This window comes from Lissotriton helveticus, chromosome 3_1 (genome assembly GCF_964261635.1).
Source record: "Lissotriton helveticus chromosome 3_1, aLisHel1.1, whole genome shotgun sequence".
NCBI lineage: Eukaryota > Metazoa > Chordata > Amphibia > Caudata > Salamandridae > Lissotriton > Lissotriton helveticus.
In genome coordinates this window covers 917,368,104-917,382,069 of record NC_136061.1, presented here as the reverse complement: position 1 = coordinate 917,382,069, position 13,966 = coordinate 917,368,104, and the positions used below count along the sequence as shown (strand labels likewise).

The 13,966-nt window shown below is 48.2% G+C and overlaps 1 protein-coding gene across 2 annotated transcripts in view; it reads left to right on the top strand.

The window, feature by feature from the left end:
- The window catches only part of IFNLR1 (interferon lambda receptor 1), a 336,403-nt gene that overhangs the window by 305,434 nt on the left and 17,003 nt on the right, over positions 1-13,966 (top strand). For both annotated transcript variants that reach the window (XR_013608730.1, XM_078681256.1), the window contains exons 5-6: positions 12,378-12,531; positions 12,629-12,747. Coding sequence is in view for 1 of the 2 variants with exons in the window: in XM_078681256.1 (XP_078537382.1) it covers positions 12,378-12,531; positions 12,629-12,747 (273 nt within the window). In the remaining variant the exon portion in view is untranslated. The remainder of the gene's footprint in view (positions 1-12,377; positions 12,532-12,628; positions 12,748-13,966) is intronic.

Here is a 13,966-nt window from a genome sequence, read left to right as displayed (position 1 = left end):
TGGGCACAGTCTTTCCACCCCACTGGGTGCATACGGGGGCAATAGCCTGCAGGGGTGTTGGCTGCCCTGAAGGGATATGCTAATGCCCCACCTTCTAAAAAAATGGGCACCATCTTTCTGCCTCCCTTGGGGGGGCTGAAGGTGGTTATTACACCGAATCTACCCTTCCCCCCACCCCCTCGGGAGGGTTGCAGAAAGCCCATTAATCACCAGGAATATTTTTATGGGCATGTTAGGGAGCAGCCCCATAGTCGAGGGTTGCTCAACTTATTTTTAACCACACATTTTAGCTGATTCTGCCAGCCTTGGGGGCAGATCAGTGATATTTATAAGCTCATCTGCCACATTCTTGGACTACCCCCGAAGCCTAGTTTTCAGAAATGTCTGGGTTTGGTAGGCTTCCCTAGATATCCGCCAAGCCCAGGACCAAAAACACAGGCGCCCTCATTGCAAAACCTGGCAATTTTTGTGAAAGATAATTTTGATGACTACACAATAAGTTTTTAGCCTTTCCCTTTCGCAGGGACTTGGCTCTCCCACACAAGTGAAGTACCATTTTTATTGGGAGACCTGAGAGAATGGTGAGTCGTAGGAAATTAGTGTCATCCCGGTGATCCCATAACTTTCTTACACAGAAATGTGAAGAAACTTTGATTTTTTGGGGCAAAATTGAAGGTTTGGAGGGGATTGTGTGTAAGAAAAGGTTGAAGGATTCATGCAAGCTACACCTCCCTCGATAGCCCCGGGTTCCTAGTTTAAAAAATGTTTTGGATTTGGTAGGTTTCACTAGATGGCCGCCACGCCAGTGACCAAAAATGCAGGTGACCCCCTTGCAAAACCTGGACGTTTTGTGATCGATAATTTTGATGCCTCCACAATAAAATTGGGGCCTTCCCTGTCGCAGGCACTTGGTTCTTCCGCTCAAGTGAGGTAGCAATTTTATTGCAAGACCTGGGGGTACGCTGAGTTTGAATTAATTTTGTTAGCTGGATTTGAGGTTTAGAGGAGATTCTGGGCAAGAAAACGTTGAGGGATACACGTGAGCCACCCTTCCCTTAACTCCCCCAGCCAGGTGTCTAGTTTTCATAAATGCCTGGGTTTCGTAAGTTTCATTGCATGGCCGCTGAGCCAGAACCAAAAACACAGGTTACCCCCCTGCAAAACCAGATGGTTTTGTGATAGCTAATTTTGGTGTCTCCCCAACACGTTTTAAGTCGTTTCTTGGTGAGGGATCTAGGCCTACCCGAACAAGTGGGGTGCCATTTTATCGGGAGACTTGGGGAAAAGCTGGGTGGAAGGAAGTTTGTGGCTCCTCTCAGATTCCAGAGCTTTCCGTCAAAGAAATGAGAGGAAAAAGTGTTCTTTAGAAACTTTTGAGGTTTGCCAGGGATTGTGTGTAACAGAACCTGGTGAGAGCCACACAAGTCAACCCCTACTGAATTCCTCTGGATGTCTATTTTAACATTTGTTAGAGGTTTGCAGGTTTTCCTGGGTGCCGACTGAGCTAGTGTTCAAAATTCACAGCTAGGCACATTGCAAAAAAAGGACCAGTTTGCAGTAGAAGAATGTGATGTGTTGACGTTGTGTTCTGGTAAATTTCCATTCACGGGCATTAGGCCTACCGAAACAAGTGAGAAATCATTTTTGTGATAGAAAATTCTGGAATCTGTGGGGAGCCACAAAATTTCACCCACCCAGCAGATTCTAGAATTTTGCATCACAGAAATGTGAGGAAAATATGTTTTTTTGCAAAGTTTGAGGGTTGCAAGGGATTTTGGGTAACATACTCTGGTGAGACCCACACAAGTCATCCCATCCTGGATTCCCCTGTGTGTCTGTTGTACAGGTTGATTGGTTTACCTAGGTGCTGGCTGAGCTAGGGTCCAAAATCCATACATAGGTACATTGCAATAAGAGGGTCAGTTTGCAGTGTAAAAACATGATGTATCTATGTTGCGTTTTGGGAAGTTTCCCATCCAGGGCACTGGGCCTACCCAAACAAGTGTGGTACCATTTTTATCAGGAGACTTGGGGGAATTCTGGGTGGAAGGACATTTGTGGCTACCCTCGGATTCCAGAACTTTCCATCACAGATAATTGAGGAAAATGAGTGGTTTTGTTTTACAAAGTTTGATGTTTGCGAGTGAATCTGGGTAACAGAATCTGGTCAGAGCCACACAAGTCACCCAATCATGGATTGATTCATCTGGGTGTGTAGTTTTAAAAAATGTGCAAGTTTGCTAGGTTTGTCTAAGTGCCGGCTGAGCTAGGGCCAAAAATCCACAGCTAGGCTTACTGCAAGAAAAGGGTCAGTTTTCAGTGGAAAGATGTGATGTGGCCACATTGTGTTTTAGGCAGTTTCCTATTGCGGGCACTAAGCCTACCCAAACAAGCGAGGTACCATTCTCATTGGGAGGCAGCGGGGAATGCTGGATGGGAGGAAATGTGTAGCTCCCCTCAGATTCCAGAGCATTCCAAAACAGACATTTGAGAAAAATGTGCTTTTTTTTTTACAAAGTTTGAGGCTTGCAAGGGATTCTTGAAAATAGAATCTGGTCAGAGTCACACAAGCCACCCAATACTGGATCCCCCTGGGTGTCTAATGTTAAAAAATGTACAGGTTTGCTAATCTTCCACAGTGAACTAGGGTCCAACAATCACAGTTAGTTTTTTTGCAAAAAAAGGGTCAGTTTTCCGTGGAACACTGGGAAGTGTCCTTGTTGTGTTTTGAGCCATTTCCTGTCACAGGCAATAGGCCTACCCAAACAAGTCAGATGCCATTCCTATTGAGAGCCTTGGGTGAAATGTGTGGCTCCCCACAGATTCCAGAACTTCCCATCACAAAATGTTTGGAAAATTTGTTTTTTGACAAAGTTTGAGTTTTACGAGGGATTCTGGGTAACAGGCCCTGGTGACAGTCACACAAGTCACCCCATCCAGGATTCCCATGTGTGTCTAGTTTTTAGAAATGTACAGGTTTTCTAGGTTTCCCCAAGTGCCGGCTGAGTTAGGGTCCAAAATCCACAGCTAGGTACATTGCAAAAAAAAGGGTCCGGTTTCAATGTGATGTGTCCACGTTGCGTTTTGGGACATTTCCTGTCACGGGTACCCGGCCTACCCACACAAGTGAGGTACCATTTTTAGCGGGAGACTTTGAGACATGCATGTTGGAAGGAAGTTTGTGGCTCCCCTCAGATTCCAGAGCTTTTCATCACTAAAATGCAAAGAAAATGTGTTTTTTCAAACTTTTTGAGGTTTGCAAGGGATTCTGGGTAACAGACCCTGGTGACAGCTGCACAAGTCACACCATCCTGGATTCTCCTGAGTGTCTAGTTTTAATTAATGCACAGATTTTCTAGGTTTCCCTAAGTGCTGGCTGATCTAGAGCCCACAATCCACAGCTAGGAACACTGCAAAAAACATGGTCAGTTTTCAGTGGAAAAATGTGATGTGTTTATGTTCTGTTGTGGGACATTTCCTGTCATGGGCGCTAGGCCTAGCCACACCAGTGAGCTACCATTTTTATAGGGCGACTTAGGGAAACACAGAATAGTAGTACAAGTGTTATTACCTATTGTCTTTCTATGCATTCCTGCCTTCCAAACGTAAGACAGCGTGTAAAGAAGAAGTAATTTCGAAAAATACCCTGTAATTCACATGCTAGAATGGGTACCCACAAATGCAGAGATGTGCAAATAACCACTGCTTCTAAACTCCAAATCTGGTTCCCATTTTGGAAATAGATAGGTTTCCTTTATACCTATTTTTCACTCTTTATTTTTTTACCAAATGAATTACTGTATACCTGGTACCCAAAGCAAAAACATTGCAATGTGCAGCTCCGTTTTTGGCCCTGGGTACCACGTGTTCTTGGGTGAACCTACAAATCCTATATAGCCCAGTAACCAGAAGTGTTCAGTGGATGTAACAATATATTGCTTTAAAAAATCGGCCATAGTTAGAAGAAGTTACTGGTGAAAATGTAGACACAAATGGCTGTTTTATTCAACTCAATATTTTGTTTTCAACTATTACTAATGGAAAACCTTGACAGGTCTACACACATGACCATTTGCAGAATTTAAGATTTAGTCTACTTTTCAGAAATCTATAGCTGTCTGGGATTCATTATTGGTATCAGACCCATTACTACCACTAACTGGAAGAAGTTTGAAAGCACAAAAAATAGGCGTTGTCCCATTACAATGCCAAACCTGTATAGAAAATGTTGGTTTTCTGACAAACGTCTACCTGCTCCTGAATGCTGGGAAGATGGTGATTTAAGCACTGCAAACCTTTTATTGATACCATTTGCAGGGATAAAACAGAAGCTTTTTTCTGCAGCACTTTTTTCCCATTTTTTCCCAAAAACCTGAAATGTACCTGTATTTTGGGCAAATTTCTCAGTCTCCTCAAGGGGAATCCACAAAAGTTATTACAGCCTAAGCACAAACTACCCTGAATAGCCAAAAAAAGGCTTAGCACAGTTAGGGAAAAGACCTAGCAGCGAAGGGGTTAATACAGGTGTGTTTATCTTAACTTAATAAGTGAAAAACTAAACACATATGCATTACACCTTACACCAATGAAATACAATTTAACAAAATATAGGAAATGCACTAGACAAGAGGAAATGCTGCATAAATAAGAATTTGATTTAAGTTTAAAACTAACATTGATTTTACATTTATTAAAAAAAAAGGTTTTACCTTGTCTAGTGCAATTACTGAATTATATTAAATGTAAATTAGTCAACAACAAGGGGGCGTGGCTAGAGCGCCGATGGTGGAGGTCGCCTGAGCATTCGGCTCCGCGATCGAGCCTCCATTAATCCTGGTATTCGGGTGCTGGTGGCTCCCCAACCCACGAGTTATTGTGTGGGAAGGGGCGCTGAGCTGAAAGGTGGCATCGACGGCTCCCAGGGGCGCCTGTGACCAGTGAGCAGAGCTGGGCGAGCTCCTGTGGCTCGATCGGCACCGGGGACAAAATGGCGCCCGCACCGTGATAACCCAGCAGGAGCGGCCAGCGGGCTTGCGGCGTCGGGGGCTAGAGCGGAATCCCCCCTCCAAAGCGGGATTGCAGAAGTACCGGCTATCTGGGCGGCTGGTGGCACTCACTGACTCCCACGCAGCGGCTCCCGAGCACGCCCGCCGCGCGGCTTCTATCGGAGGTACTGGTCCGGCCCGCCCCCTAGGGAGGAGAGCGCTGAGGAGATGGCGGGCCCCGGAGTAGTACGGCCTCCGCCAAACCGGGACTTGGAAGCGACGATCCGTCCCTCCGGGCACTGCGAGGCGAATGTGAGCCGGTAGAGCCTGCTCGTGGTCCCCCAGGGAGACGGTTATAGAGGCGGCCGAGTGGCGGGGCGGACACTGGAGGCCCGAGTGCGAGACTCAACAAACGCAGCATTCGAGCACCTGATAGTGGCCCCCATCGGTGGTGCAGCCCGTGAAGGGCGCTGTGACCACTGCGGATGCACTACCTGCCCTCCGGGGCTTGAGCGGAAGACTGAAGGCGGAACGGCATGAAGGGGGCAGCCGGACGGTGCCTTGGGGGCCTGGTGGGGTCTGCGCGGAGAGCGGAGAGTGCCTGTAGCGCTGGAGGTGGAGTGGGGGAGACGACGGCCCAGGAGGAACATTGAAGGTCAGTGACGGCCGTAGCTGGAGGCCCCCCCGGAGTCCGGGCCATGGGGGGCTGGAGTCATCCTGCGCTTGGGCTCCCGGCGGCGCGGCCCGCCATAAGAGAATCTGCAGGAGGCCTGGAGCACGAGGCGGCCGACCGCGGTGGTCGGGGCTGGTGCCGCGGCTGACCGGCCTGTAGTCCCCGGTGGGTCTTTAATGGAAGCGGTGAATGAACTGTGGCAGCCTATTGGAGCTGAGAGCTGATGAGCTTTGGTTAGTATTGCCCTGACCTGGCATCCCAGAGGCACGAGATGAATGGCCTGATGACTGACCCCCCGCACCACTCAACCTGAACCCGGACGGAGAGAGGCTGAGGAAGATATTTATTGAGGAGCGGCGACTAGTGTACTGAAGTGGGGCTTGACGTGGCTTGGTTGCCGTTGGCCAGCTTGCCCACCGCTTCCCCTGATCAGTGTTGGGCGTTACGAGTACCATGGGGAAACCAAAGGGAGCCAAGGGCAACGCACAGGCTACATCAGATGCGGAGATGCCGGACAGAGGTAACCAGTTGGACCCAGAGACGCCGCGGGACCCGCACCTCCAACATCAACTAGACAAGATCCTGACGGCAATAACGGACACTCGAACGGCGTTCCAACAGGATATAGCACAGGTTGCAACAGGCCTAGGACTCCTCAGGGCTGATCACGGTAAGCTCTCGGACAGGGTCAAGGAGGTGGAGAGCTCGATCAGCACTTTGGAACCGACACAAAAATCACTCTCTGCTGGCATGAAGGATGCCTTGGACCGGATTGACGCACTGGAGAAGAGGGCAGAGGACGCTGAAGGGCGCAATAGACGGATCAACATTCGGATAGTGGGGCTGCCGGAAAAAAATTGAAGGGGGAGACATGGTTGGTTACCTGGAGGAGTGGCTCCGGACGGTGGTGGCGCCCGAGGGATTGACCTCATTCTACACTCTGGAGCGGGCACATAGGGTTCCATCCAGGCCGCCGCAACAGGGCCGCCCCCCGCGCCCAGTGGTTGCGCGGTTGTTGCACTACCGGGACAGGGATATACTACTTAACAATGCCCGGCTGAATGGTCCCTTCCAGGTAGAGAACAGTAGGGTCAACATCTTCCCGGATTATACCTATGACACACAGCGCAAGAGAGCCTCTTTCCTAGCGATAAAACGTGAGCTGAGAAGTGAAAGTATACAGTACTCCTTACTGTTCCCGGCAAGGCTCCGAATAATACTGGACGGTACGACCAAATTTTTCGATACCCCTGAAGACGCGGTTAACTGGCTGGAACTGTATAGAGCCGGCAAGGACGGCCCTGGTTCACTTTTTCCAACGGTACTAGAGGAGAGTCCACGGCGGGAGTCTAGGAGGATTCGAAATGGCCGAAGTAGGCTTGGGCGGCCTTCAGTACTGGAGACGACAGCAGAGCGGCGAGGGTTTTTGGAGGTGGTGTCCAGTATGTCGGGCTCGCAAGGGGTGCCCATAACGGAGAGTACAGAATCTGGCAGGGGGAAGACCATACGGATACGGAGGAATCTGAGACTGACAGTGTGCCCCTGCCCACGATCACCCCAGAGACGGCGGAAGGCCTGCTGGACGGGCAAGGATGACTCCGGGTGAGCTGATTCGACAATGGAACGAACAATGGGAGGGATTGTGGTGTTTAAACGGGGGGGGTACTGATGGCCTACTAACAGATGGGTTGGGGGTTAAGCCCTAAATTGACCTTAAGTAATTAGAGCTCGATCGCACAAGGGAAGCTCGGGCAGAGGGCGACTTCCCGCCGGTACTCTGCCCCCATTTTTGCCTTATGGCAAGCCTGCGGTGACTACCGTCGGGATTTTCTAACTGTTCTTTGGGGAGAGTTTGGATGGGACCTAGATTACGGTCTTTGGGTCCTGTTCTGGGGGGGGGGGGGGGATGAGGGATTTGGGGATGTTAATTTGTTGGAGGGTGGGTACGCCATCGGTGCAGGGCAACTACTATATTTGGCCCAAATAGCGACTGGGCGGAGGAGGGTGAGTAGGGCATTGTGGGACAATGGTTGAATTATCTAATCTGAAATGTATTACCTGGAATGTACGAGGGCTGCATACTATGACGAGACGACACAAAGTACATGCTTACTTAGTGCGCAGAGGAGTGCAAATAGCGCTACTACAGGAAACACACCTCACGAAAACGGAAGGGTTGGCACTGCAGCGCAGATGGAGGGGACAGTTATACAATACTACATACTCAGCTTATGCTAGGGGCGCGCTGATTTGGATAAGGGCTGGAGTCCCTTTCCAGGTGACCAAACACATGATAGACCCAGACGGGCGGTCTGTAGCCATAGCGGGAAAACTGGGAGGTAAGGACATAAATATTTGCAGCATTTACGCACCTAATGTGGATCAATTAGCCTTCTTCGCGTCACTGTCGGGTTCCCTGGCCCACTACTTAGTGGGGCCACTACTGATGGGAGGCGACTTCAATTCGGGTGTGGATGTAGCCCTTGATAGATCGCACCCTCCGTTGGCAGACTCCCCAACACGCCGAATAGCCAAGGGTAGATTAGAATGGCAAACAAAATGGGGATTGACCGACATTTGGCGAGCCCAACACCCGCACACCCGAGATTACTCTCATTTTTCAGGCATGCACGAATTACACGTGAGGCTGGACGTGCTCTTGTGTTCCACGGCGTTGGTGACCGCGATCACAAGAACTGAATATTTGGCGAGGACGATTTCCGATCACAACCCTCTTCTAGCCGACGTCAAGTGGTTTCCGGGCGCCTCCTGTGTTCCAACCTGGAGATTGCGCCCTGAAATGTTAGAAGACCCGATATTCCGAAGGGAATTGGGGGAAAGGATCAATAATTATTTCACCGAGAATGAGGGCACAACTAGGGAGAGAGCGACAGAATGGGATGCCTTTATGGTAGTAGTGAGAGGCTATTGCATAGCTATGAAGGTGGGAACGCGAAGGGTACTCCTGGATGACCTTGATAAAGCAGATCGGAAATTCCGAAAAATTGAGCTTTTGCGGCCCGGACGCCCTGAGCTGCAACAGCAGACTGGAGCGGCGAAGGAAGCGGTTGCAATCGAAGTGGAAAGACTGCGTATCTTCGACCATAAGGCTTACATAACCAGGTCCCTCGCGGAGGGAGACAAATCAGGAGCGCTGCTAGCTTGGCTAGCCAACCCCACGAGACCCAGCTCCCCCACGGTCTCCATGTGTAATACTGAGGGGGTGGAGGTCTACACCCAACCCGAAATCCTCCACAGTTTTACATGCTATTATGAAACTCTCTACCAGAGTAGGTTGATAGTGGGTACCTCTTCCCTAGATGACTTTTTAAGAGGACTGCCCATCCCGAAACTAGAACCCGGACAGGCGCAGGACTTAGGTAAAGACATAGAAATAGGGGAAATCCGTAGCGCCATAAAATGAATGGCACGCAACAAAACCCCAGGACTGGATGGGCTACCCATCGAATTTTACGCGGCTTATATTGACTTGTTGGCTCCACGATTATCAATAGTGTATAAAGAGGCGAAACGACTGGGGTATCTCCCGGACACGATGCGTGAGGCGCTGGTGATCCCCCTGCTTAAACCTGACAAGGAGAGCAGTGACCCAGCGTCGTACAGACCGCTGTCGATGCTCACAGCGGATTATAAAATCTTAAGTAGCATTCTGGCGGCCAGACTGCTGGAGCACATGGGCACTCTGGTTCATGTGGACCAAGCGGGGTTCATACCCAAATGTAATACCACAATGAACATACGCCGGCTAGTCCGCCTGTTAGAGGAGGACCATGAGGAGGCCCCTCACCCATGATATTATCGATTGACCTGGAAAAGGCGTTTGATAGTCTGGAATGGGATTATCTTCGTAAGGCGCTCATCTGTTACGGGTTGGGAGAGGGCTATCTGCAATGGACTACAGTGCTGTACGCTTCAGCGCTGGCAAGAGTGAAGTCGGGCGCTCTGATCTCCCCACAATATCGGATGGAGAGAGGAACGAGGCAGGGATGCTCGCTATCGCCATTGCTTTTTGCACTGGCGGTGGAGCCCCTCGCACTGTCGATCCGCACGGGGGTCCATTATAGAGGCCTGCGGACCCTGTCAGGGCAACAATTCATCTCCCTATACGCGGATGACCTGTTGCTCTTCCTTGAGGATGCTGACGGAGCCTTATCTGGTGCCCAACCCACCACGCCCAGAGCGATCAGATGGGAACCCAATTGCCTGAAGTACTTAGGGGTCTATATCTATCACAGTCCGGCCGATGTACTGGAGGGTAATATCTCCCGTAGTATCAGAGCGCTGAAGGGCAGCATGTCCTTTTGGGCCACTCTCCCCCTGTCGGTGGCGGGACGAATAGCGCTGCTCAAGATGGTAGCGCTCCCCAGACTCCTGTACTATTTTAGAACGCTACCGATTTGGATTCCTCCCGCTGTATTTTGGAACTTGAAAACACTGTTTGTGTCCTTCCTCTGGGGATCGGGCCTTCACAGAGTGGCGCTTACGACTTTAATGAGACCCAAGGCAGAGGTGGGACTGGCTGTACCTGACTTCGAAGTGTATTACTTAGCAGCTAAGCTGCAGATCTATACCCAGGAAATAGCACGTGAATTCCGGGGACCTGAAGATGTGCGAGGAATACCTAGACACGTACTCTCTTACATCGCAATGCAACAGAGAATGGCCCTGCGTGACCTTACACAAGAAGAACGTACAATTAGGTTATGTTGGAACCGTACTCAGCGTAGAGCTATGCCCCTGAAATACCATTGGGAATGCTCACGGCATTGCCACATGGGGGGGATTTGTCGCAATTGCAAAATTGGGAGGAGGCAGGGATCCAAGTAATGGGCGATCTGTACGAGGACGGTGTGGTCGTTTCAGGCACTTTCGGACCGATTCGACATACCCCGGGGCGATTTTTTACTACATGCGGCGATCGCGAGGGCAATACAAGCGCACTGGAAGGGGGGACTGGAGGAACCAAAGACGACAATGGCATGCCAATATGTCATGATGGCAGCAGGAACGGTCAAGGCAATGACATGTCTGTACACCAGGATGATTAATGAGAGGCTGCCTCCGTTGGAGGCGCTCAGGGGAAAATGGGAAGCGGACATAGGGAAGGAAATTCCGGGGACCACATGGGCTCAGTTGATGCGCCGGGCTTGAAAGAGTACGCGCAATGCGCAGTTCCAACTAGTCCACTTCTACATCCTACACCGGGCATATCTGACCCCAGGAAAGATACAAAAATATTTTGCTTCAGATTCTGCGGCCTGTCCCAGATGTCAAGCACGTGGTGCGGAACTGGGTCACATGCTGTGGACTTGCCCGGGATTGACCTCTTACTGGAGAACGGTGGGGGATACTCTTAATGAGGTGACAGAACGAACACTGCAGTACGACATGGCGGTGGGGATCCTTCATTGGTTTCCGCATACACCTAAGACGAAAATCACCAGCAAATTTATAGAAATGGGATTAATCCTAGCGAAACGGGAAATCACGCAACAATGGAAGGCACGAATGGGTCCAACAGGGGCTAAATGGCGCAGTGAGTTTCTTAAATGTGCTGGGGGAGAGAGCACCTTGAGATACCAGCTAGCGCGGCGGCAACAGAATGACAGGGCACTGGAAACTGCGCATGCATGGGAGGCCTTAGTGTAGGCTTTACGCGACCACGACACACAGAGTGACTTAGGCGCTGAAGGCAACGATCTGACTGCAACCCCGTAACACGACAGGTACACTACATGATTCCCTAACTGCTGACTGCGAGACTCCTGCTCCATAGTGTCTGTCCTATCAACAATGCACTGATGGCGGACGGGGGGGAGGGTGGGGGAGGACTTTCAAGCTTCACATAAACTTCTACACGTCTTGAGATTGATGCTTGGTGATAGACCTCAGGGGTAGTTTCATTTGTGGGTTGGGGTTTTTGCCTATAACACAGTTGGCACGGGGTGGGGAAAATTCTGGCAGAAATGGTGGGACTCTGATGAACTATCATCCATAGAACCACCAGAATCTAAGTTTAGTGGGTGGACCGCCTAGTAATTGGTTGTATTAAGCAATGGAAAAGTGATGGCAGGACCAGATCTGCCAAGATCTAAATCAGGCTCCAAGTACTCTTATACCATTAACGTATTTGTAGTGCAGCTGTGGCAGACAGTTAAACTACCACAATTAACACATTACAAATTGTGGGCCTGATTCCTAAAGGTAAACATTTGTGTGTTTACTCTTTTTCAGTATTCACCAAACTGCAATTCAACAGTAACGTTACAAATGAGAAGACTGTGCAGTCAGGGAGAAGAACTCCACACATAAAAAGATGACACAGGCCTTTTTCTATTAGCAGAGTTATAGGCCCAACTGCAGAGTCTCTACAGTCATAGAGTTGCTATTACATTTCAGTTTTGTGACTACCAGAAAGGAATAAACTAATACAAAGGTGTAAGTTTATCTTTGTGAATCAGACCATCTGTTGATAATGTTCAACTTTTGCATTAATTTGTGGAAGGAATGACTGACTGTCTCATTGATCTGTCTTTCTGTTTGGCCCCCGTATTTTAGTGAGAATGTGATTCATCAGTGGTGATTGGTTGTTGACTGCATTTCAGTATTGTGATCATGCACCTTCAACATCATGTAAAGATTCAACATGTTAAGCTTTGAGTTTTCAACTTTGGCAAATCTGGCACCTTCTTCCACAGATATCAGAAGCTCATCTAATGTATGAGGAGGTGAATATAAGTATTGCAGGACTTCATGGCAATTACTGCATGGTTGCCAGGACAACATTTATTGGGACGAAAGAAAAGCTTAGCCCATTTTCTGAACCATTGTGTCTACAACTGAATCAAAAAAGTAAGTATCACATAAAACCTTTCAACATTGCATGTTTGTTTCTCCTGAAAATGTCTTTCATCAACCCTCTGTGTTGTTCATTTGTTTCCTGACCTAGATACTGATTGGAGTTTACTGTTGGCAATATCAGTTATTCTCGTTGTGGTTATTGTGGGGGTCATCTGTCTGATCATGAAATTTAAAACACTTCCCAGAGTAAAACTTCCAGCTTCTTTGGTATGTACACACATTTAATTATTTTAAGAAATTTGGGCCAATCTGTACAAGATAAGCACATTTCTCTTAGGTCTGTTGTTGGCTGCCAGTCTAATGTAATTAACCCATTCACTGCTAGGCCCTTTTCCCCCTTGTGTGAAGCCTTTTATTGACTATTTGGGGTAGTTTGCCTTAGGCCCCTGTAACGTTTTGTCCACATACGGTATCCATGCTAAATGTGCATCCTTTTCTTCCAACACCATGGGGATTTCAAAGGTACCCAGGGTTTGTGGATTTCCTTGGAGGGCACCCAGAGATGAGCTAAAATACAGCTGCATTCTTTTTTTAAATGGAGTAAAAGTGCTTCAGAGGAAAGCGTCTGTTTTTTTCCCTTCAAGTGGTATCAACAAAGGGTTGTGGTGCTGAAATCACCATCTTCCCAGCTTTCAGGGACAGGCAGATGTTTGTCAGCAAACAAAACATTTTTACACAGTTTTGGCATTTTACTGGGACATTGCCTATTTTTGCTACTTTTTGTATGTTCAACCTCCTTCCAGTTACTGGTAGAAATGGGTGTGAAAGCAATAATGTATCCTGGAAAGCTATACCTTTCTGAAAAGTAGACAAAATTCTAAATTCAGCAAGGAGTCATTTGTGTAGATCCTTCTGATCTTTTTATATAAACTAACAGTTGAAAATAAAAGGAAATTTGAAAAAGAGTGGAAAACAGCCATGTGTGCCAACATTTTCATCTGTAACTTCTGCTAAGTATGACAGATTTTTTAAAGCAATATACCGTTACATCCGCAGGACCCTTCTGGTTGTAAGGATTTATACGATTTGTAGGTTCACCAAGAACCTGAGGAACCCAGAGCCAATAACTGAGCTGCATCTTGCAATGGTTTTTCATTGTGTAACGGGTAACCAATTCATTTGGTAAAATATAAAGCGTGGAAAATAGGTATCAAGGACACCTGTGGTTTTCTGACATTGAAAAAAACTATAGAGTTTAGAAGCAGTAGCTATTTGCAGATCGCCAAATTAAATTGTGGGTACCCATACTAGCATCTGAATTATAGGACATTTTTCAAAGTGACTTCTTTTTAACACATTGTCTTACATTTGGAAGGCAGAAATGCATAGAAAGTCAATAGGTAATAACAGTTGCTATACAATTCTATATTCCCCAAAGTTTCCCAATACAAATGGTACCTCAGTTGTGTGGCTAAGCCTAGAGACC